Source organism: Rhipicephalus microplus, chromosome 6 (assembly GCF_043290135.1).
Source record: "Rhipicephalus microplus isolate Deutch F79 chromosome 6, USDA_Rmic, whole genome shotgun sequence".
Classification (NCBI taxonomy): Eukaryota; Metazoa; Arthropoda; class Arachnida; order Ixodida; family Ixodidae; genus Rhipicephalus; species Rhipicephalus microplus.
Window position 1 is genome coordinate 170,696,715 of NC_134705.1, and position 24,093 is coordinate 170,720,807.

General features: G+C 44.9%; 1 protein-coding gene across 2 annotated transcripts; it reads left to right on the forward strand.

Moving 5' to 3' along the window:
- The first annotated feature begins 744 nt into the window (after positions 1-744).
- Positions 745-22,105, forward strand: LOC119167166 (uncharacterized). Of its 2 annotated transcripts, XR_005109173.2 has the most exons (7): positions 745-983; positions 2,540-2,719; positions 3,625-3,804; positions 5,467-5,548; positions 18,408-18,590; positions 19,505-19,681; positions 21,392-22,105. XR_005109173.2 is itself a non-coding variant. In XM_075866997.1 (6 exons), exons 1-6 carry the CDS (start codon positions 981-983, stop codon positions 21,457-21,459), a joined length of 696 nt encoding a protein of 231 aa, XP_075723112.1. In that variant the 5' UTR covers positions 745-980; the 3' UTR covers positions 21,460-22,105. The 2 variants fall into 2 exon arrangements, 1 of the variants encoding a protein (XP_075723112.1); XM_075866997.1 differs by lacking the exon at positions 19,505-19,681.
- Positions 22,106-24,093: the final 1,988 nt, after the last annotated feature.

Sequence of the window (24,093 nt, forward strand, 5' to 3'; positions counted from 1 at the left end):
GAAAAAAATTATATATATTGAAATTGGGTAGTTACCAACGACTCCGGGATCTATACTGCAGAGATATACTGGAACATTTTGGTGAAATTTTAGTATCGCACTAAAAAGCTTTTGGCTTCCCAGGACATTTGAACACCTCGTATTAGAAATACGTAGGGCCCATTAAAAGTATTAAACACACTGGGGGCCCACGCGCTTTGTAGTAGTATGCTGAAATTTCACGAACATGTTACTGTAGGTGTCTGCTACATATATCTTGGAGTCATTTTTGATAACTACCATATTTCGAAAGATATGATTTTTTTTCGCCTATTTTCTATTCGGTATTGGCACGCCGCTATCACCGCCGAGAGGTGGCATTACATGTAAATACCCCCAATCCTAGTCATGCGTGACGTACAGATAGTTCAGCCAGTGCATTACGTCACACCGAAATTTCTCGTGTATATCAAAGCAGTTCAACAGGCCTTTTCATTAACCACTAAGAGATTGCATTATTCTTCTGATACTACGGTTGTTCCTCTCATAATATGCAGCAAACCATGCAGATGCCCGCCAGATAGGAACAATGAAACAACGAAAGACATACCAGAATGACACATAAGTATCTATTCTTGGGAGTCTTGTTTCTGCAACGTTATATCTTTCATCTGAGAAACACATGTGTGGCCATTGTTTTCAAAGCAAAGCAGGTACGCACGCTTGGCAAGCACGAATCCAAAAATAAAGACACTTGTCCTGTTTTAACGCGTTCCTCCTGGAATCAGTATCGCTGAAGTTATGCGAAAATATACCTGAGTAAACACCAAAGGGCTGCCCATTTTGAAGTTTTGATATACATACGCTGTTTCCTCAAAAACCTCTGCACAGTGTGGATTACACGCACACCGACGTCGTATCCAGCTCTTCCATCCCCGTTAAGAAAAATATAGCCATGTTTAACGAAGCGGTTGTTCTTCTCTTCTGCGTTGTTTTTGCGCATGGTAAGCCGTTGTATTTCACTTGTCAACATGCTAGTTCAAGCCTACCGAGAATGACTTCTTTAGCTATTGTTTTTACTCGTTTCACTTCTGAGATTACACCTTACTGTGAGCCCTAATTACACTCCCGCTCACTGCGCGCCCAACAATTTCAAGCCTCAGACTCACCATGGGGCGATGCATATTAAACAGAAATTAACGATGAGGCCTAGCACTTTACCTTTTCACACTGGCGTAGCCAGGAAGTGGCACACAAAGCCCGGGCATCCCCCTCCCTCAAGATAATTAGTCGCCTGGGATACAGAGAAAAGAATAAGTAACTAAAGGGGTGCCCCCACAAAATCTTAAAGGTGCCCCACCCCCATTCCTAAAGGAACTCTGGCTACTCCCCTGCTTTTCAGTGAAATGTTTTACATGAAGGCGCAGACCTATTGACAAAGCCCGTAACTGCGCACCCTAACCTCAAGCACTACGCGTTTAGTTGTTCTTGTTCTTGCAATGCAGCTACGTCCGCGAATGGTAAAAAGTTTTGTGCAGTTATTTCAGTGCGTAATATCTGGTAAATTGTTTTCTTCATTTCACGTATTAGCTGTTCTTTGGGGTAAATAGGTAGGCTGTGCACAAGACTAATATTTAAGGATCTAGTACTCTCTGTTCTTAAATTTTTAATTATGCACTCGTACGTTGACATGGGTTTTAACACTGTTAAAGAAGCGTGTGAGCAACACACCGGCCGTCGGTAATTTCTGGCTGTAAGCTATAAATATTGCACTCGACTTGTGAATACAGTATTTTCGTGAAAGCTACCACAGCATTGCAATGTCAGCACTTATCTTACATTTATTCGATGTTACATAAAAATAGTAGGCAAGATGCACAGTGTTGGAATTCCATTAAAACCAGAAATCAAGTTTTATGTTAAATGCCACTATGATGGCACAAGTGACATTTGAGCCCACAATGCGCAATTCATTGTACCAAACTTGTGATACATGTAAATGACAACACCTCTAAAGTTCAAGAGAAAAAAGTATGTCCTTATTGATGAGACCTATATTTTATCTTAAGCACAGAACTTGTATGAAAAGACGGAACAGGAGGGAACACAAACAAAAGCGCTAAATGTAAAAAAATTCTCCAGTTCAAGCCAGACAAAATTTTATCGCTTCATTACTGGCAATCAGGCATTCACATACGTGAAGGTGTCTAGTATTTACGTTTTCTTTGTAAGTAATTATTATGAAGGGACGCTGACACAGTCTTGGCTGACCTCACTAATAGTACCTCATAAAATAACCAGCCGCACGACGTTGTCCCGGTGCTTGCGAATAGTAGAATACTCATAAAAAAAAACGGGGAACGCCACCAGCCTCATATAAGTTCGCCTCTTGACGCGGACAATGTGTTACAGATATTCATGCAAATGAGCCTCTTGAAAGATCCCTGTTTTGAAAGTATACCTTACCAGCCTTGTATGAAGAAAAAAAGAGCTTACCAAACTTTGTGTACTTCAGGTTCACCCTAACAATGTTTTTTTGTTTTGTTTTTTTGCATTGCAGCTCAACACGCAATACCTTACAGATGTTCCGTACCACCCGATCCTGGTCACGGCCCACTTCATGCACGGAATTGGTATTTTGATATTTTACACCTGTACTGCAAAATGTTCATTTACCTCGGTCATGGCGGGAACAGGAACCGATTCCATTCGGAAAAAAACTGCCTCACAAAGTGTCTGCGTGAGTACAAGTTTTGATTTGAAGGTGCCAGTTATTAATATTTCTCAATGCGACAAATAAGAGAACTATTAGTGCTAATGTTTTTACAGGAAAACTTCTAATCTTTCACTGCAGTCCTCAGTGTCTTCAGTGTCGCAAAATAACGGTTACTGTGTAATAAGCCCGTACACCAAGGTCTATGTAAACGGCAGGGGCCTCCAACACCTTCAATTCGTTTCCGCAGACTAGCCACATTCACAGAAAAGAGGGCCTGAGGAGTTGCGCAAATACTGAGTGCTTTTAACTATCAAAGCCCCGAGACTGCAACCCCCTTGGCAATGTGAACTAAATCAGTAAGCACTTGCTACGTGAAAATAATAGCCTTGTAGTAATGATCCCTGCCGGGATATCTCCAATTTTTCTTTCTCGTATCCATCTATTATTTTACAGCGTTTGAAAAAAAACAAGATCACCTATTTGAGAAAACATGGCTACCTTGTTTTCACAAACTATACAAATATACTGAATTCTACAAAAAAAGACATATGGAAGCGTATGGTATGTTCTGTACGCGTCTTCTTGCGGAGAATGTGGTACTTTTTGTAGTTTGAGCGAAGGTATTTCGTTCAGAACTTTTGTTCAAAAAGCGCTAGAAACGCGCCTATAGTATCAATGACAAAAATGAACACTTTCACGCATATACTTGTTTTAGGTGCTCCTGATGTATTGCCGCATTGTAGCAAAATGAAAGCCATAACAGAACTTGGCTGAATTCATGAAGTTTGCTTTCCATCTAATCCACGGCCCTCTGGCAATGGTTATTCATGCTTTTCTTCAACAATAAGTGGTTATCCTCAATATTGAGTTTCATCAGTCTATTTCGAACACTTCTTTTAAAATTGAATTTTTTTCTGATGAATTCGCAGCCGGAAGAACACCCAAACCAGTATGCAGCAAAAGCCCGTACATTCAAAAGTGCCGTAAGGGTTATCCCCGGTGGTATTTTAACGCCACACGAAACACTTGCCAACATCTTCCTTTGGGCTATTGCGCAACGAGTGCAAATAAGTTTTACACATGCGTCGATTGCATCCAAAGATGCTCCTGTAAGTATTCGACATCTTTTCGACGATTACCTTAGTTGTGTTTCCTTCGTGTTCGTTAAAACACCAGAAATAAATGATGGCCAAAAGTGTAACTGCAGTTTGTTGTCTGAACTTGGCACATCACCAAAACGGTCTGCCTTGAAAAGGTTAACTCTCGAATTTCTAAAGGGGCAATAGGGCTTTGAGCCACCCTGAAATGTAAATTTAGCTGAGGTTGTCAGTTCTGGTATACTGTCTTGAATACCGTTGAGTTAAAAGCGTTCGATGACACCAAAGCGATCCCACCTCAACTTGCACTTTTTATCGCCAAGCTCAGTTCCTCCGCTCATCACCCCTTTTGGCCTGGAGCTGTGCTTCTCATCACCTTTTGAGGAAAAAAAGAAAGTACTTGGTAAGATACAAAGAGATGCTTTTTGTAGATGACGTGACCACACGCTATTGCTGACGTCATGACCAATGCTGGGAATTAAGCAAAGACGCTGACTGGAAAATAAATATTTGCTAAGAAGTTCCAATGTCCATGGGTTGTTTTGTTTTTTTGCTACCGATTTTGAAATTGCTCCAAGTGACAAACACTGGAACACGGTGCTTTTTTTAACGCATTGTGAACGTGAAGCTCTTCTCCTGATTGATATGTGGGATTTAACGTCCTAAAACCACCATATTATTACGAGAGACGCCGTAGTGGAGGGCCCCGGAAATTTAGACCACCTGGGGTTCTTTAAAGTGCGCCCAAAGCTGAGAACACGGGCCTACAGCATTACCGCCTCCTTCGGAAATGCAGCCGCCGCAGCCGGGATTTGATCTCGCGACCTGCGTGTCAGCAGCCGAGTGCCTTAGCCACTAAACCACCGTGGTGGGGCTAGCTCACCCTCCTCGGGCTACACTTTTATTCATTGGCTTCCTCTCTTGTCGTTTTTCTTGAATCTCCCATAATCATTTAGTGGTTTTGGGACGTTAAATTCCACATATTAATCGATCAATCTTTTTATTTCTCAACACACGCGCTGAAGCCGACCACTATGTAATCTCCGGCTCATGAGAAATACCTTTCTCATCTTAATAAGAAGTTCACCATGTAGAGCACCTTGTTTCAAATTGCGGTAATGAATATATGTATCTCATTCGTACTGAACGTTAACGTTAACACCCCAAAGAGTCCCTTGAAACTTAGCCATAGTAATAAATGTTCAGGCATACCAGAACTACGACATGAAGATGAGGCATGTCGTAGTGGAGGGGCTTTTGACGATTCCCATCACCCAGGATTGTTCAACTTTCACTGGGGATCATCTAGTACAAGGGTCTCTCGCGTTTTACCTTCTTCGAAACGCTGTCGCCGCTGCCAGGACCAGACGTTCAATATTTGGAGATCAGTAACCACTTTACTACCACAGAGGACGATTTCTGTCACATACGCTAATACGAAATTAGATCGGGAAGGCGACGAGTCAATTAAAATCAGGGTCGTTAATCTTCCTATATCAGCTGTGCTAGCAGGAGATTTCGCTCACGTGACGCACTTTCTTCGGATGTAGTTTGTGGCAGTAGTGCATGTGGTGCAAAAAAGTTAGCACATATGTTGTCCAGCTAATTGTTATAAAACCTTTACAGTACTACTTTTGTCATTATCTAATACCGTAAGGGTATTTCTTTCTGCAGATGACGATCCACAACTCAAATGCCGTGAAATACTCAAAGGGGATCCTGGACCTGGAAATCCGGAATAAGCACCCAGTCCTAAGTATACACCTATGAAACGTGTCCTCTATTTTAGCCCATCAGAATCAACTATTCACTGCAAGGCAGTGGTGGCTAAAGCATCGTCACGGATCACACCTTCTGAAAAGAGTTCAGAAAGTTCACGGGCAACCGGAGGGTGGATCAATGCGAAAGAAATATGCGCTGCGATATCGAACTTGAACGCACGCCAGGTCAAAGAATAAATGTATCTTGCACAATGTATATTGTCACGCAGCAAAGGACGACACAGTTGTCTATAAGGAAAACAAGTTTATTGGAGTGAACCTGTGCTCCCCTAACAACTGAAAGAATACACAGGCGGCGAAGCAGCGGCCGGCAAAACGACGGGCACGCTAGTGAGCGTCGGCGATCGAAAGACGCGGCATCGGCTGTGCGGGAATTTATATCCCTCGCCGCGAGGGTTTCTCGAATAGTCAAATTGTATCGAAAACGCCGTGATAGCGTTTGTTAGAAACGCTGTTCGTTCGAACAGCGCTTCTAACAAACAACGCTTGAAGCGTTGTTTCTATCGAACAACGCTTCAGGCGTTATTCGATAGCATTTGTTCGAAACGCTGTGGTAGCGTTTGTTCGAAACGCTGTGAAAACGGCGATAGCATTGGCCGGCGCAGCCAGGCCGAAAAAACAAAACACAAATAAACAAACCCAATGCATGGTTCGCGGCATTACCCGCCCTCTAAGAGTGCACGATGCTAACATAAGGGACAGTCCACACAAATTAAAAGTTCGTCATCGTCCGTAGAAAGGTTTTAAGCGAACCACATGGACGACTTCGGGCCGCGTGCGTCGTCGTGATGTACGAGGTCCCCATCGGGGATCACTTCGTACGTTACTTCGCCAACACGTCGTAGAATCTGGTAGGGTCCGAAATAGCGCCGTAGAAGTTTCTCACTGAGTCCACGTCGTCGAATGGGAGTCCAAACCCACACACGATCTTCAGGATGGTACTCGGCGTTTCGGCGTCGGAGATTGTAGCGTCCGGCATCCACCAGTTGCTGGTTCGTTGTACGAGCTCGAGCGAGCTGGCGGGCCTCCTCCGCACGTTGGAGGTATCCTTGGACGTCGGCGTTGAGGTCATCGTCTTCTACGTGCGGAAGCATGGCGTCGAGCATCGTAGTCGGCCGTCTTCCGTAGACGAGCTCGAACGGTGTCATCTGCGTGGTTTCTTGAAGAGCCGTGTTGTACGCAAACGTGACGTACGGGAGGACTTCGTCCCACGTCTTATGTTCAACGTCGACGTACATAGACAGCATATCCGCGATTGTCTTATTGAGCCGTTCCGTTAGTCCATTCGTTTGGGGGTGGTCGGAGGTATTTCGCCTTGATTTTTGTAATCGTGCGAGCTGTTCCGAGATGTCCGGAAGACGGGTCGTCGTGGCATGCTTCCAAAATTTCGTCACGAAGGTCTGCGGGGATGACAAGTAGATAATTCGTTCTCGTTCCGGGGTTGAAATTCTTCTTCACTAAGATTAAGTTTTTGAGGCTGAATGCTGGTAAGTTGCGCTTGAACGCCCTAGGCACGGTGACGTTGCGTCCTTCGAGGTAGTCGATCATGGCGCGGAGGTCAGGGTCGGCACGCTGCTGGGCGGCTAGGTCGCTCTCTGTCACGACTCCGAAGAACGCGCTGTCTTCATCGGAGTCCTGTGGTGGTGGGTCGACAAGGGCGCGGGACATGCAGTCGGCGTCGGAGTGTTTCCTGCCGGATTTGTAGAATATTATAACGCCAAAATCTTGCAGGCGCAAGCTCCACCGCCCAAGACGGCCAGAGGGGTCCTTCAAATTGGCGAGCCAACACAGCGCATGATGGTCTGTCACAACCTTAAACGGTCTACCATAGACGTATGGACGAAATTTCGAAATGGCCCATATGATAGCCAGGCACTCTTTCTCGGAGGCAGAGTAGTTTCTCTCCTTCTTCGACAGACCACGGCTTGCATAGGCGATTACCTTTTCGTAACCGCTTTGCTTTTGGACGAGGACGGCACCCAAACCGATATCACTGGCGTCCGTGTGCATTTCCGTTTCGACGTTTTCGTCGAAATGAGCGAGCACGGGCGGGTTTTGCAGGCGTTGTTGCAGCTCGCAGAATGCCTTTTCTTGGTCGTTTTCCCAGCTGAAAGGAGTGCTTTCTTTCGTCAGGCGCGTGAGTGGCTCTGCAATGCGTGCGAAGTTTGCGACGAAGCGCCGGTAGTATGCGCACAGTTCGAGAAACCTTCGCACACCCTTCTTATCTTTCGGCCTTGGGAAGTTCGCAATGGCTGATGTTTTTTCCGGGTCAGGTAGGACTCCCGCGGCGTTCACGACGTGACCCAAGAACTTGAGTTCGTCGCACGCGAAACGGCACTTCTCAGGCTTCAGCGTTAACCCCGACGTACGAGTGGCCTCGAGTACAGATTCCAACCTTGTGAGATGTTCGTCGAAAGTCCGGGCGAATACGACAACGTCGTCGAGGTATACGAGGCAAGTGTGCCACTTCAGGCCTGCTAGCACAATGTCCATGACTCTCTCAAACGTTGCGGGCGCCGAGCACAGCCCAAACGGCATCACCTTGAACTCGTATAGACCGTCCGGGGTTATAAATGCAGTCTTCTCTCGGTCTCTCTCATCCACTTCAATTTGCCAGTAGCCGGTCTTCAGATCCATGGATGAGAAGTACTTGGCGTAGCAGAGGTGGTCGAGGGCGTCGTCGATTCGTGGAAGGGGGTACACGTCCTTTTTGGTGATTTTGTTTAGTCTCCGGTAGTCAACGCAGAATCTTAAAGTGCCATCTTTTTTCTTCACGAGTACAACCGGCGCAGCCCACGGACTTTTCGATGGCTGTATTATGTCGTCGCTGAGCATGTCATCTACTTGAGTCCTGATGGCTTCGCGCTCGTTTGAAGAAACGCGGTACGGTGACTGTCTGGTAGGTCGGGCTCCATCTTCGGTTATTATCCGGTGCTTCGCCAAAGGTGTCTTACGTAACTTCGAGTTCGAGGAAAAACACTCGCTGTAGCGACGGAGCTACTCCAGTAATCTGTCCCGATTTTCTTGCGACAGCGCTGGCTTCACGTCGAAAGGATGTGGCAGTCTGGAAGCATCTGCGCGTGCGCGTTCAAAGGTGGTGACCGCGATCACTTGACTCGCTTCTTGCGTTTCTTCGAGGAACGCAATCGCAGCGTCCTTGTTTAGATGCTGGTACTCCTCGGTGAAATGGGTGACCAAAACGTGGGATCTGCGTTGCTTAAATTGCGCAATGCCTCTTGCGACAGACACACCGCGGTCTAGAAGCAACCTTTGGTCAGTCTTCACGATAGCGTCGACGTTAGGAGCAGCACCTTCACAATAGACGGCGATCATCAAGCTTGCGCGGGGTGGCAGGGTGACGTGATCGTCGGCGATCCTTACAGCAGCACGGTGTCCGAGGTTCGGCTGCGGCGTCGTGGAGTGATCGGAAGAAAACGTTATCGACCTGGTCTGCAGATCAATTATTGCGCCATTGTCCGTCAAAAAGTCCATTCCGAGAATTACGTCGCGGGAGCAGTTAGGCAAAATGATGAACTCCGAAAGGTACGTAGTGCCGTCTATGGTGACGCGCGATGTGCACATTCCACTTGGGGTCACGAGGTGGCCTCCTGCTGTGCGTATGTGCGGACCGTCCCATCTGGTCGTAACTTTTTTTAGCTTGGACGCGAATGACCCACTCATGACCAAGTAGTCGGCTCCCGTGTCGATGAGGGCGACTACGTCAAGGCCGTCGATGGACAACTGGACGTCGGATGCCGCTTTCCTCGAATTTTGGGTGCGTCGGGGCGTCGTATCGCGGCTTGCGCGTGTCGATGGTTGGGCACTATGCGTCGTCATCGTCGTCTTCTCAGCGGCAGGCTTCGTCATTTCGGGTACGCGTCGCGGAGCGAAGCTGTCGTCGTTTTCGGGGGTCTCGTCAGGGTGTAGTCGGGTCGTCGGGATGAGGGCATGTCGTGAATCACGGTCTTGCGTCGTTGGAGGGTTTTCATTTTCTCGCCGTTGCGCAACTTCACCTCCAGAAGTTGCTGCTTTTAGTTTCCCCCTCGTGGGCTGGGGGACCTTCCACGGGCGAAGTCAGCATTGCTGTGACGATTGGGGGATTGGTACGGGTAGGGCGACGGCGAACGGTTGAAACGGGATGGTCCACGGCTGGTGTTCGACAGGTATTCTTCGATCTCAAATGGGCGCTGGCCGGCTCGCGGGCGGGGTGCGTCGACGGAGAACCCACGCAAACCGAGCCTCTTGTACGGGCAGTGGCGGTAGACGTGATCGGCCTCTCCGCAGTGGTAGCACAGCGGACGATTATCTGGCGTTCGCCACACCTCGGTCTTCCTGGGCGCCTGGTTTCGGGTTACAGGGGGTCGGGCGGGCGACATTGGACGGCGGTACCGCGGGGCCTCTTGATAACGGGTTGGGACGGCTCGGGGTCGACGAGCAGCAGCGGAGTAGGTCATCGCTTGTGGTTCGCAAGATGTTTCCGACGGCGTGGAATTCCCCAGTGCTTGCTGAACCTCCTCGCGGACGACGTCAGTGAGGGAGGTGACTTGGGGCTGCGGCGCTGCTGGGAACAATTTCCTCAGTTCCTCGCGAACGACGGCGCGGATGGTTTCCCGCAAGTCTTCCGTCGCCAATCCAGGGGCGTTTACCTGGTTCACTGAAAGGGTGTTGAGTGGTCTATCGTATTGCCGCGAACGCATATCCAAGGTCCTCTCGATCATCGAAGCCATGGTGACGAACTCGGCGATGGTCGTAGGGGGGTTGCGGATGAGTCCAGCGAAGATCTCTTGTTTAACTCCCCGCATCAGAAAGCGCATCTTCTTCTCTTCTGCCATTTCGGGGTCAGCTCTCCAGAACAGCATCTTCATCTCCTCAGCGACCAGTACAACACCTTCGTTAGGGTGTTGCATTCGCGTCTCCAACAAAAGGGCGGCTTGTTCTTTCCGCACAACCGTAGCGAATGTTTTGAAGCATTCGCTCTTAAAGACAGTCCAGTCGGTTAGGGAGCCTTTATGGTTCTCAAACCACGTTCGAGCTGCATCCTTCGAATAGAAGAAGACATGACGAAACGTTTCTTCGTCATCCCACCTGTTAAAGATGCGGACGCGCTCCAGCTTCTCAAGCCACTCTTCCGGGTCTTCACCAGGAGATCCTCAGAATGATGGGGTCTCACGAGGTTGTTGCAGAACGACAGGAGGGTTGGTAGCGCTGGTCAAGGTGCCTGCGTTGATCATCGTGGTTTTTACGTCTTCTTTCCTGTTTTTATCCGGGAGCAGTCCAAAATCTGGCTGAAGGCCTCGCTGTCGGCGGCTGACACGAGTTGGGCGTGCTTGTCGTGTTGGACTTGCTTGTCGGCTTGGCAATGGCTTAGGGTTCATGTACCCCGCAACTCCACCAGATGTCACGCAGCAAAGGACGACACAGTTGTCTATAAGGAAAACAAGTTTATTGGAGCAAACCTGTGCTCCCCTAACAACTGAAAGAATACACAGGCGGCGAAGCAGCGGCCGGCAAAACGACGGGCACGCTAGTGAGCGTCGGCGATCGAAAGACGCGGCATCGGCTGTGCGGGAATTTATATCCCTCGGCGCGAGGGTTTCTCAAATAGTCAAATTGTATCGACAACGCCGTGATAGCGTTTGTTAGAAACGCTGTTCGTTCGAACAGCGCTTCTAACAAACAACGCTTGAAGCGTTGTTTCTATCGAACAATGCCTGAAGCGTTGTTCGATAGCGTTTGTTCGAAACGCTGTGGCAGCGTTTGTTCGAAACGCTGTTAAAACGGCGATAGCACAGGCCGTCACAGCCAGGCCGAAAAAACAAAACACAAATAAACAAACCCAATGCATGGTTCGCGGCAATATCAAATATTGTAGCACTAATTTCATATTTCAAATAATACAGCTGTAGTAATTCCAAATAGTTGTTTTTAACACATCAAACGAAGCGGGCGGGAGAACATCATTACTGATATTTATTATTAAGGTGTTTCGCATTTTCTATATGAGCCAATGGATTGATAACTTTTTCAACTATGTGAACGTGACTACATAATTATTTTTTTCATTATAGACATATGCGAAATGTGTATTAGGCTAAGTTATGGCCCATGTTTGATTCGTTCAGTTCACTATAAAAGTAATAGAACCTTTTGTCTAACATCTCACGAGTACCAAAGCCGTAGCTCTTTAGGTCATGTCATTATGCAATGACAACGCATAGGCACCCTGGAGCTAAAACTTATCGACTTTTTGAAGAGGTCAAAAACATAAATACGTTATTTGAGCCAGATGAATAAAGAACAGGGCCAAAGAATCTCCGCCTTACACAAGCATACATAGATAACATCATGTTGTTTGACCCGTCTGTTAAGCTCCTTGTAGTTCGTGGCAGCATAGGAGTTTTTCTTTTCTTCCTTTAAAAGCATATTACAGTCGTAATTTAATTTCTCGCTTCTGTGGATGCCATATAGGCTCCGATTCATGAAGTCTTTGCTTGCCCTTTTTATCTTAAAAATAAAGGTGGGACTGTTGACGGTCCCGCCTGGTATCCGTTTTATACAAAAGGAATTTAGGTATCTTTACCGCATATTCATGTTCTGTCTGAACAGTTTCGTCGACCCTTTCATTCCCTGATAAGAAAATATATTCTACTACTGAAAATGCTATTGCTTGCCTCAGAACACCAGAAAATGTATTCTTTCGCTGAATATGCTATTGCTTGCCTCAGAACACCAGCATCAGACTTTCCTGCAGGAAAAATGCAAAAGAAGTTAAAGCAAGTATCCCAGAAGTTATAGCGATAATTTCCTTAGGAATCATCATGTGTGTATTTATTCGTTATCAGAAAAACAGATTTGCTCCAATGTTACTCAGCATAACATAAAACAAGTCTAGTAATCGTCCCTAACAAATGATTGATCCCAAGTGGCACAAATAAAAGCTCCTGTAGACCATGTATGTGACTTTTGTGAACTCTTCCACAATGCCCTCATGAACGATTGTCTCAAAGTAAACGCGACAAACATGTGAATTCAAAGTTCCCTAGAAGTAAAGCTGGTCTACTAAAGGCTCCGCATAGTGCTGCCTCTACGCACGCCCACATCATATGCAGCCCTCGTGTCTCCCTATTGAACAATACAGCCATGCTTATCATAGCACCTGTTCTTCTCTCCTGCGCAGCTTTTGTAAATGGTACGTAATTCTTTTTTTTATATATATATAATGTGCCGTCTAAGAGTCACAGCTGTATATTCGCGTCGTACGTACAAAGCTGTAATAGGCTCACAATCACACCCACTTTTCGCGACGTAGTTGTCCTCTGTCGTACCCCCCGTAATTGTACGTCACTGCTATGCACTGTATGAGAAAACTGTATACCACTGATCGGATTCAATTTGAGTAGAGGCCCTCTGTGTGGTAGTCTGTAATGTCTGTACCACGCTGGAATTTTTTCACAGTGAGACCTGTTAAAATAACAAGTTTGAATGCTAAGCTGGAATTAATCAAGAATGAACACTACACAGATAGGTAAACGCCGCAGGCTGATGCCATGTGTTCACATGTTCAGTACTGTGCTTACGCTATTTTACCAATTAAAGTATGACGGCAACACTTCGATTGTCAAATACTTTATGCATTTATTTCCGCGCCTATAACGTCCACCTAATCGCTCCTTCGTACATTTGTTAATGAGAACTTAACAACAAGTAATGCCAAGGAAAGTGTAGGAGGTGTTATTAGAATTAACTGTAGTGTAAATGTGAAAAAAACAGGAAGATAACTTGCCACTATCAGGTACCGAACCTGTGACCTATGAATAGCGCATTAAATGCTGTACCACTCCGTTGGTTCAGTTACAGCTCTCATAATGAATAGGTAGTCAACTTTAGGTACAAGTAACATTTAAAAGCCGGAATGGTCTCTCCTTCATTATTAGGTTACCGTACAATGTGTGTTAGCTGTAACGGAGTGTTACTTATGTGCTAGTTTATGTCATTTTTGCGCATATTCCCACTAAGCTGTTTCGTGGTTTAGGTTAACAACTTCTGCTACTACAAAGGTTAAATCAAGATCATGGGTGTTAGTTGTTGCAGTGGAGATGTGCCAGTTGGCGTCGACATGGGTGCATGCACGTCAAACAGTGCTGCCGAAACCCAATAGACAGTGCACGAGCTCTCATATATTGCTAGACAATAATTACTACTCTCGTGAAGAAACTCATTACTATATCGTGTTACACTGTTTCCTGTGACAAATGGACAGCCACGTGTTGTTGTTTTTTTTTCGATTACTTTCCTTCTCTATCCTCCGCTTCTGTTATGATGTATCCATGCCCTCGGAGTTAGTGAGCTGAGCCTTCCACTGATGCGATAAGCCCCCCGCGGTGGTGGTCTAGTGGCTAAGGTACTGGGCTGCTGACCCGCAGGTCGCAGGATCGAATCCCGGCTGCGGCGGCTGCGTTTCCAATGGAGGTGGAAATGTATGCCCGTGTGCTAAGATTTGAGTGCACGTTAAAGAACCCCTCGTGGTCTAAATTTCCGGAGCCCTCCACTACGGCGTCTTTCACACTCATATGGTGGTTTTGGGACGTTAAACCTCACATATCAATCAATCAATGCGATCAGCCAGAAATGTTACAAATCCATGGCTGGCACGCGGGGCAAATTCATCAACTGGTGTAGCTTTTTCCTCGCAATATACTAAGGCCAAGCTGCCTCGCCACAATAATGTTCCTCGATGATAAAAGTTTCACCATATGTCATCGAAGACGAGAAAGCTGCTCGCCAGGGCTATGACGGCCGGAAAGCAAACCTGACTTAGAGGTTTTAATTGTTGTAGCAGTTAAACAAAGTCGCAGGCACCAGGACGGTAATCTCAGCGGGTAAGCTTCTACTTGATCCCGTCATACTTACGTTTCACAACTCAGGTCCCGCTGAAGTTTTTAACTATCTAATAAACTTTGGTTCTCACTTGTGCATGCCCGCTGGCATGTGGGAACTTGTGTGTAGTTCAAATACGTCGCGGTACTTTTTCGAATGTGGTTCTATATGTATTCTTGTGCACGTTAGGTGTTCTCATTTGATAGAAAAGCGTTGTTTCGACACAAGGTGAATATTCTGCAAGGAATGAAAAAAAAATGATTGGGTTGATGGGCCTTCTCTCACTTGGAGCCATAACAAGAGACAACGGAAGGCTGATTTTTATTCATTTCCTGACTCCTACGAGCAGAGCCTCAGTGAGGAAAGCTGACAACCACTTGCTTTATTTAGGACATCAGCCCAATCACGAAAATAAACGATATATGGCTCCAGTCTACTTTAGTCTCTGGGAAGGCGTTTGGACCATGATGCTGTAACTAACTACCCGAACGATTAGCTATTGCGGCGTCACTTGGATGGTTTTTCGCATTAGAATCGGGCAAAAGGGATTAGCGTCTCACCTTCAGCAAAAGCGATAAACAATAAGTGCGCAAGATTTTGCAGACTAGTCATGCATGTTTGATGGTGCGCAATCATCTGACTCGACGCTTTTATAGACAGGATGCATTGCAGTGGGTAATCCAAGTCGTCGATGTTGATCGGCATCTCTTGCATCAGCCTACTCGTCTACCACTTCTTTGATTGGGAGGAGTCCAAAATCTGTAGGTTGAAGCGAATATTGTTCAGCGTGTAGAGCAAACTCTAGAGAGGAACGTCGAATAGACTTAGACCTATTGATATTATATTACCCTCGTCGCTGCAGCATAGAGGTGCGGTGTCGATAACATTTAAAATTTAGAATCTGCCCGCGTTTTTATTACTTACAGAATTTTTTTCTTTGCACAAGGCGACGATGATGTTGCGGGATAAGTATACAGCTTCACTGCAAAACCTATTGTAGAGCCGGCAATTGTTGTTTCCACGCAACGTGTACTCCACGTAAGCGGATACAGAAAAGATACCGACTTCAGCAGAAGTAAAAGGTAACCTACGCAACTGATGCCCAGAGCGTCTCGAGTGCCCTCATTCGATTTCTACGGCCGCCGACTGCGCACGTATTGTCTTCAGTTCATAGCACTTGCGCTTTGTGCTACCTGAAAACTTTGTGCTACCTGAAAATGTAATGGCAATACTCAGATACAAAATATATGAAAACAGTTCGATGTAAAGATTTCCACAGTAATCCTCCTCGAAAGCAAATATATGACCGCTGCTCTATTTGCGTAGTAAATAATATATTACTATGTACTGCCGCAGCGCGCCTCTTGTTCTTTCCTGTGTTATTTTCGTGCATGGTAAGTGCTTCAACTTTACACTGCACATAGGAATAGAATGGACTTTACTGACAAGAGGCCTAAGAGAAAGTGAGGCTACCTGAAGGTAGCACAACTATTTGATTTGTAGCGACGTTCATTTTATTTTCAACTCCGAAGTGTATTCGAAAAACGTGTGTATATTAGAGGCGTTTGTTATTCAGGGAGACGCGGTGATTTTTCAACATGAAAGTTTTAGGATGAAGTATTTACGTGACGAATCCTCTACATGATGTACGCGCAACCTGCTATTTTAAGAACTTCATATAGACGGACGCTGTTTCTTCTTTTTCTTTAAACGTCATACCCCACTGTCATTGTGTTACGCAAGTTGCATATTGTATGGGCTGCGTATTTTTTTTGTCTCAGTGATACTGTGATAAGCCTGTTATATGTGAATCGATTCAACCCCGCTTATTTTATCTTCTACCCCTCCTGGGTAGTCGGTGGCTTATCAGTGCGCCAACCTCTTCATTCATATCAATATAAGTATAAAGAGACCCTCGGAATCCCTTTCCTTAACAGTCCATCGGATGGGGCACAAATGTGCGCTCTATACCTGAAACGGCAGTGATTATGTCAACGATTAAGCAGCGATTAAGGGCGTAGGGGAGCCGCTGTGAAATTAACGACACCTACTAACTACATGCTAAACGATTCGCGGGTGATAAGCTCCTTCAGTGTTCCTTGCACTCCTTCAAAAATTGAGGGTTTCTGGAGTATTTGCGCCACACAACTCTTATCGCCATCTGGATCGGTTACGTTGTCCTTTGTAAAAACCAGGCCCTCACCTCAATTCTATCACGAGGTGCATATATGGCGCTGATAGCACCCACCCAGTTCGTAACCGAGAATTACCGGGACCACGGTGATAACTAAAGATAAAGCATTCGATTAGAAGAAAACACAACGTGCGTTGTGCCTACTTTGTTGACCAGCCACAATTTTTCAGCGGTAGAGCGTGTAGAGTACGAGTAGTTACACCCAAGTGAGGCAAGTGCGTTGCTCTATGCGTTGCAGAACTATTTCCGGTATCTATGAATACTATGAGCCATGCTGTCACTTTGGGTAAGGTCGCTACCCGGCAATGTTTCAAGACATTGACAAAATTGCAATTCTTCTATCAGAAATGCACCGATGAGGATGGACTCGCAAAAACGACGCGTTAGAAGAACTAATCGCGGATTCCATGGTTTTAATGCATTACACTTTAGTATACTGTGAAAGGGCAGTGGTAGATATAAAAGGCGTATTTTGAAAGCCTACAACAAATGAGACCGTGGTGCCGTGGTTAGCGTGCCCAGCAGCTGTTGCCGCACACGAAAATATAATAAGTAATATAATAAGTTTTACCCCCGTTTACGGGACTTTTTTACTTCTGATCACGCTATTTTTAGACGTCATTTCCATGACCGAAGTACGTCAATGAAATCTTGGATGACCCCGGCATAAAGCACTTTCGCGTTTAAGGTTACCTTTCTGGTTAGAGTCGTCTTAGCCGAATGTGCAAAAGACGTGGAGAGTACTTAAAATTAAAATGCAACAATTTACGTGACGTTTTGATGCTCTAGCTTTTCTTTAGCTGCAGTCAATTATAATAATATTATAATATTTGGGGTTTTATGCACCAAAATCACCATAATACTTTGAAGGACGCCGCAAAAGAGGGCTGTGGAAATTTCAATCATATGGTGTTCTTTAACGTGCATTAACATCGCGAAACCAATGGGCCTCTACCAGTTCACTTCCATCGAAATCGGGTAGGCAGCGGAGTATCATAACCACTGAATAGTGCGGTGGACACTATAGCATGGAAGAGCGATTACTCCTTTCACGCAAGAATTATTTATTGCAAGTGACGTTCACAAAGGGGCAGTAACGGACGGGACGCAGCGCTTGTGCATCATTGTATCTCTTTTTTTTTTCGGGAGGTAGCCTTTTATTATTCACGAACATTCCCTTCTTCAAGACGGTTCCAGTCACAAAATGGCTTGATGCTACACCAAATTAATATTTTTTTTTCACGAAGAGATGATGATATACCTCGAATTTCGATCGGTACAGTAGGAGAGCAAGTATCTCATAAACTCAACAAAAAAAAATCTGAATATTTCAGCTCTGATTTTTTTTTTCGTTACATTTTAACGCATACGTTCTGACCCAGCCTAAGATGTCTTTTATGAACTGTGGTAATCTGGATGCCGTTTTCAAGGCCACAGCGTACAGGTGCGAATCCATGAATGATCACACAAGTCGTGTGGGTCGTGGTGACAAGTTCTCTGCGCTTCTCTATAGCGAAATAGCAATACCACTCACTGAATACAACCGAAGAAAGGCGCAGTTCTGTAGCCGCACTTACGGAATGCTTTCGTAATATTTGATTTCCTGCCTTGTACATATGAATATAAGTAATACGTTGTTGAGTGGTTTCAGTGGCAATCGCTTCAAACACCCCTAATATCCACCATGATTCATTTCTACACGTTCAAGGCTTACTGCACGCATGCTTGTGATTGTGCAAATGTGTCTTCCATATATCTTTCAGCCCAAACGAAACAACTCTACGTTTGTCGTCAGCCACCCGATCCTGGAAACGGCACGGAGCATTTGCCACGTTGGTTTTATCATTATTCAGAAAAAGTATGCAAAATCTTCATTTATACGGGCCACGGCGGCAACGATAATCGATTCACCACAGAGAGACACTGTGTTAATGGATGCGTACCACGTACGTATGCACACAGATAGATGCTCCTCTTTTTTGATACGTTGTTCTTTAATCTGAAATAAGCGGCTTCGTCCAAACGAACACACCATGTAAACGTGAGAAAATTGTTGTTTTGTAAGGTTCTTTAGGGTATGTTGCTGTTTATGTGCAAAGCATTCCATGCGCCCTTTGTTTTAGGTGTAAACGCTGGCAAGCAAGCCTCAAGTGTACAACATATTTTCGGTCACTTCAGTTATCTATGCGCCTACCACAAACAGTCCTGTCGACATCACAGAAGACGGTGCCCAGTAATGATAATCCCGAAACCAAAATATAAGTATGAGAGAAGACATAGTGGATGGAAAGTTGGACCAACTGGTGCTCGTTAACGTTGAGTTACATCGCACAGTACATAGATCTCTTCCGTTTAGCCTCTATTCAAATGCGCCCGCCACGGCTGGGATCGAACTCACGACCTTCGGGTGCGTGACAGAGTCGTAAATCAGTGGCTAGGCTCATCATTGACCGAGATCGACGAATCTGTCACCTAAAGTGTCTGTATTACGTTGCCGAAATTTCATGACATTTTAAACGAATCTTCCACCGTATAAATCACCGAAAGAATACTGAACTGTAAGGTCGCTTAACTTCTCAGTAAGATGTGCTGTTACCGTCCTTACAAAATGACGTAACATAATATTTGAGGACCAGAGAGTTCACTTATCAACCATATTGGCGTCGCAAAAAAATCCCGATCTGTTTTTTTTTTTTGAAGGGGGCTAACATCTGGCATTCACAATAACCTTGCTATGGCACCCAGGCCACGGTGAATAAAATTGTGCTATGAAGTCAACATTTAGTTCAAATATTTCATTTTATTTTATTGCTCTCAGTACTTTAGTTATGTTTTCAAATTAATTTTGCATCGTTCACAGCTGGACCTACGCACAAACTTGTTTGCAGCCGCAATCCATACGTACAACGTTGTTTGCATGGCCCACACTGGTTCTTTAATTATTCATTGTGTACCTGCCAGAAACTTTCACACCACTACTGCGCCACCAGCAGAAACAAGTTTCCGACATGCGTGACTTGCATGCATAGATGTACAAGTAAGGCTCTTTTCATTATTTCATAGCAATTGTTTCGTATTCACAAACAAGCCTCGCCGTGGTGGTCTAGTGGCTAGGGTACTCGGCCGCTGACCCGCAGGTAGCGGGATCAAATTCCGGATGCGGCGGCTGCATTTTCGATGCAGGCGTTGATGCTGTAGGGCCGAGTGCTCAGACTTAGATGCACGTTAAGGAACCCCAGGTGGTAGAGATTTTCGGAGCCCTCCATCACGGCGTCTCTCATAATCATATGGTGGTTCTGGGACGTTCAACCCCCATATCAGTCAATGTTAACAAACATGTCGCGAAAGATGAACTCAAAGGCGTAATATCAGGGTTTCTGCGGGAGAAAACCAGCATATGGCTACGAGAGACAACGCAGTGGAAGACACCGGAAATTTTGTAAATCTGGTGTTCTCTGGCGCGCGCTGACCTTGCGCATTATATGACTATCTACATTTTCGCCTCCACCGAGATATGATTGCCACGGCCATGATGGAACTCATGACCTTCAGATCCGCAGTGGATCACAGTAACCTCTGATTCACTGCGGTGGACTAGCTGACAGTTGCAGACGTCCACAGATGAATTTCATTGTGTTGAATTTAAACATCCTTGCGGGTTGGTACGAATGTTTTTATACTGTACTTGCGAGCTGAAGTAAGGACAACACTGCCTTTCAAGGGCCTGGGCGAAAACATTAAACAAAGAGCTGGACCAGCTGGCACCTGTTCATTCTAAGAAACATGACGTGCAAACAGGGACGACATATGAAAGTCAAGAATAGCGCTTTCGACGCCTTGAATTTTCATTCACTCCAGTGCTTTCGATGAAATCTGTAACTTCCCTTGTAGCTGTTTTCGGCACTGTTTGGTCACACATTGCTAAAAAAATTGAAACTTTCACCAAGTGGTGTTCATCCAATGCCGGCCAGCAATCAAGTGGATGCATGCTGTAGATACTCGTCGCATCTTCTTGTTCTCATCATTCCTCTTTATCCCTCTTTTTCTCTTTTCCTTAAACACCCTGTATATTAGCAGACAGGAGCAAACTAGCTCAGACTGACAAATCTACCTTCTAATAAAATCTCGCTCTCTCGATATCTTTCTCTTAAATTCTTTATGAAAACATACTCTACATCATCCTAAAGTGCTTGAAAGTACAGTCAACATTGCTCAAACTGAGCTGAACATGATGAATGATGCAAAAAATCACACCCTATGTTTACACTCGCATACCAGTGTGTGGTCATCAGGAGCCAAATATTAGACTTTTCTGTTCCTCAAGTATTGTTCCTGCTAGGCATCCACCGTCACTGGTGATACATTTATAAGTAACGTTGCCATAGATTACCTTTATTGAACAAATATAGGCTAAGTGTTTTTTTTATGAATACCGGCGGGGGTCTGGATGCAGAACTGTTCTTCCCTTTCACAGGAAAATACTATACTGACTTGTCGAGTTCTCACACTCGACTTCATTAACGCACCAGTTTATAAAGATTACACAACTCTATATCAAAACGCCCTGCCTTCCATTTATTTCATTTCCATAATCGCAACATTTCTCATGAATGCCTGAAATGTTATTTCCTCCATGCGGCTACAACCATACATTAGGTGTTGATCTTACGCGCATGACTATTTGCGAAAACAAAAACCTTTCATTTCGTGATTTTCAAATGACTTTACTGTTTTATTTCTGGGACAGATTTCGACGCCAGCAAAGCATGCCAAGCAATCTTTAGAGCACAACAGGGTCCCAGAAGTCACGAATAGGACTCTACTGCTTCTTTCGTCTTTGAGTGATGACATTTATTAAAAAGTATATAGAGCTATATATAGAACCACGACACATATGAACTTTTTGAAGGCGTCTAAGAAAGAGCCCCCTACTGCTTTACGAGTGAATAAAAACGTAATAAATTTGACGCTATGAATGTTCTGAAGCGTTTGACTAAGACCATTTACTTCTTTCTTTTTTTCTTGCTGTGACACGTGGTCATCAATCATATTTATTTTATATGCTCGTATAGTAAACGCTCCCTTTGTAATAACCAACGTGCGAGGCTTTTTTTTTGTTTATGCTTTGCTGAGAGCCATAAGTGCATGATCGTACTGAAGATTAGTCTTTCGAACAATACCAACCTCCACAAAGTTTCTACATCGAATCGCGCTCTATAACTCTCACGGAATTTAATTGTACACTATATTTGGCACGTATGGGAGATAATTACGAAAGGCATATGTAGTATCGGCAACATTTGTATTTCTGGAGAAAAAACAATTGGCTTCATTATAGCCTGAAAACCCTCGTGTTATACTGGACAGCATACGCAGTAACTTTACCAACAAGCATTTTTGAAGATGGTGCTGAACACCAGGGCTGGCAGTTGTATATAATAAAAAAATTATTTTTCTCACACTCACTGTTTCCGTTTGATTTTTCTTTGTGTCACTGAGTAAAGAGAGCTTCAGGCTGAAATTTGTGTTGAAACTTGTACACTTATAGCATAACTAGCGAGACGAGTCATGCAACCAGTTTATTTTTGGAAACAGCCGGGCTATAGGAATCGCTCAGGACAGCATCAAAATCCCTCTTTAGATCACTGGTATCTAAATATAAAGCTATTATTATGACCACGTAGCTGGCGCCAAAGCGTGTTTTTGCAGCAAAACGAAAATCGCCAAAGCTGCGGGGAACACACAGCTTAGTCACAGCGAAAGCTGGATAAAGGGCACTTGAACTGGTATAGCGCATTATAGGGAAGAAGAAACGGCCGAGCAGACCGACACAAGAGGATCTGAACAGGATCTGAAGAAGAAGAGGATCTGAAGAAGTGTAGCGTGTCCTCTTGTGTCGGTCTGCTCGGCCGTTTATTCTTCCCCATAATGCGCTATACCAGTTCAAGTACGACGAACAAACTCGCCCAATTTTCAACACTCGTGGATAAAGGGCCTTTCCAGAGCCTGCATGCTGCAATTCGTCTTGAAGCAGCCACTACAAGTACGCTTGAAAAATACCCACTATACCATAAACCATCATAGTTTTTGTGAAGTAGGGCTTCACCCACAACATGCACCCTTCATCAATGTGCAGACAACATTGGTAACCGCTACTCACCTCTAAGGCATTATGTGCGCGGTGTTTGTGCTGTGGCTGATAACAATAAACACTGATATGGCTGAACCCTTTGCTTTGGGTTGGAACCAACCAACGACCCACTCGTTGAGCGATTCGCAAATCATGGCGACTGGTTCGTATTTGACTCTTCTACCACGCTTGTCACATAAGTAAATGCAATCTTTTTTCTCCTACATCGCGCTGCAGTGTATACGACCCCTTACAGGGAAAACTGTTACGAGATCAAAACAAGTGTAGCGTGCGTCGTAGGTGTCCACCGCTGCCACCGCCGATGTCCGTGACCACTATCAAGCAAAATAAAAAAAACAGAGTTAAGAAAAAACGCCAAAGACACAATAGGATTCTAACCCGAGTCCCCTGCGTGCCAGCCGAACAGTCTACCACAGAGGCACGCCAGTGCTTCTAACTCCGTTGCGAACTAACCTTAGGCAGTCGTGATGTCGGGGAAAGAATCGCGTCAATTTGAGTAAGAAAGAATTTTAGAATAGCGAAGAAAAAAAAGCAGCGCAAAGGTAAACCAACTCGCCCAACAAGTCACTGCGCTGAAAAACCGGGCGTCGCTGAATGCGCATTGCGTAAAGAGTGGGTTGTCAAATGGTCCAACACCCCCCCCCCCCCCCCATATCAATTACAAAAGCTTCAGGCATAATTCGTCTTCCTCGTCAGTAGATCAACGAAAAATTGCACTAAACTTCATGCAATTGTGTAGCGGCTACCAAGTTTCTCTGAAAAATGACGATGTAAAGTATCGTGAATAGATTCGTTTCTTCTAATCATATAGTTCATTAAACTTATGAATATTATGGGATTCCTTCTATTTAATAATTTGTTTTTTGGCATATCCCCCAGAGCGGGTGTAAGCCAGATTATAGTTCATTAAACTTACGAATATTATGGGATTCCTTCTATCTAATTTGTTTTTTGGCAAATCCCCCAGAGTGGGTGTAAGCCAGAAATAGAGGCAATCTTTATCATTACCAAGAACGCCTTGCTACACAAAATTATGATTATTAGCGTAGGGGGTAACCTGCAAGTTTACTTGTAGCAGTTACCCATAAAAGTGCTTAAAAAAGCTCTCAAAGGCCGCTTTTGAACTTATGCTGCGACTGTGCTGTGCGTTTCACGCAGACCTGGTGGTATTTTTGTGGAGGAGCTTGTAATACCGGCGACAATTCGTAGTAGATAGTTCGAAATACACGCAAAGAACCGTGTTGGAATCCGATTCAATTCCGGATACAATTTTTTTCTCATTTCATTTTGCTTGTTAC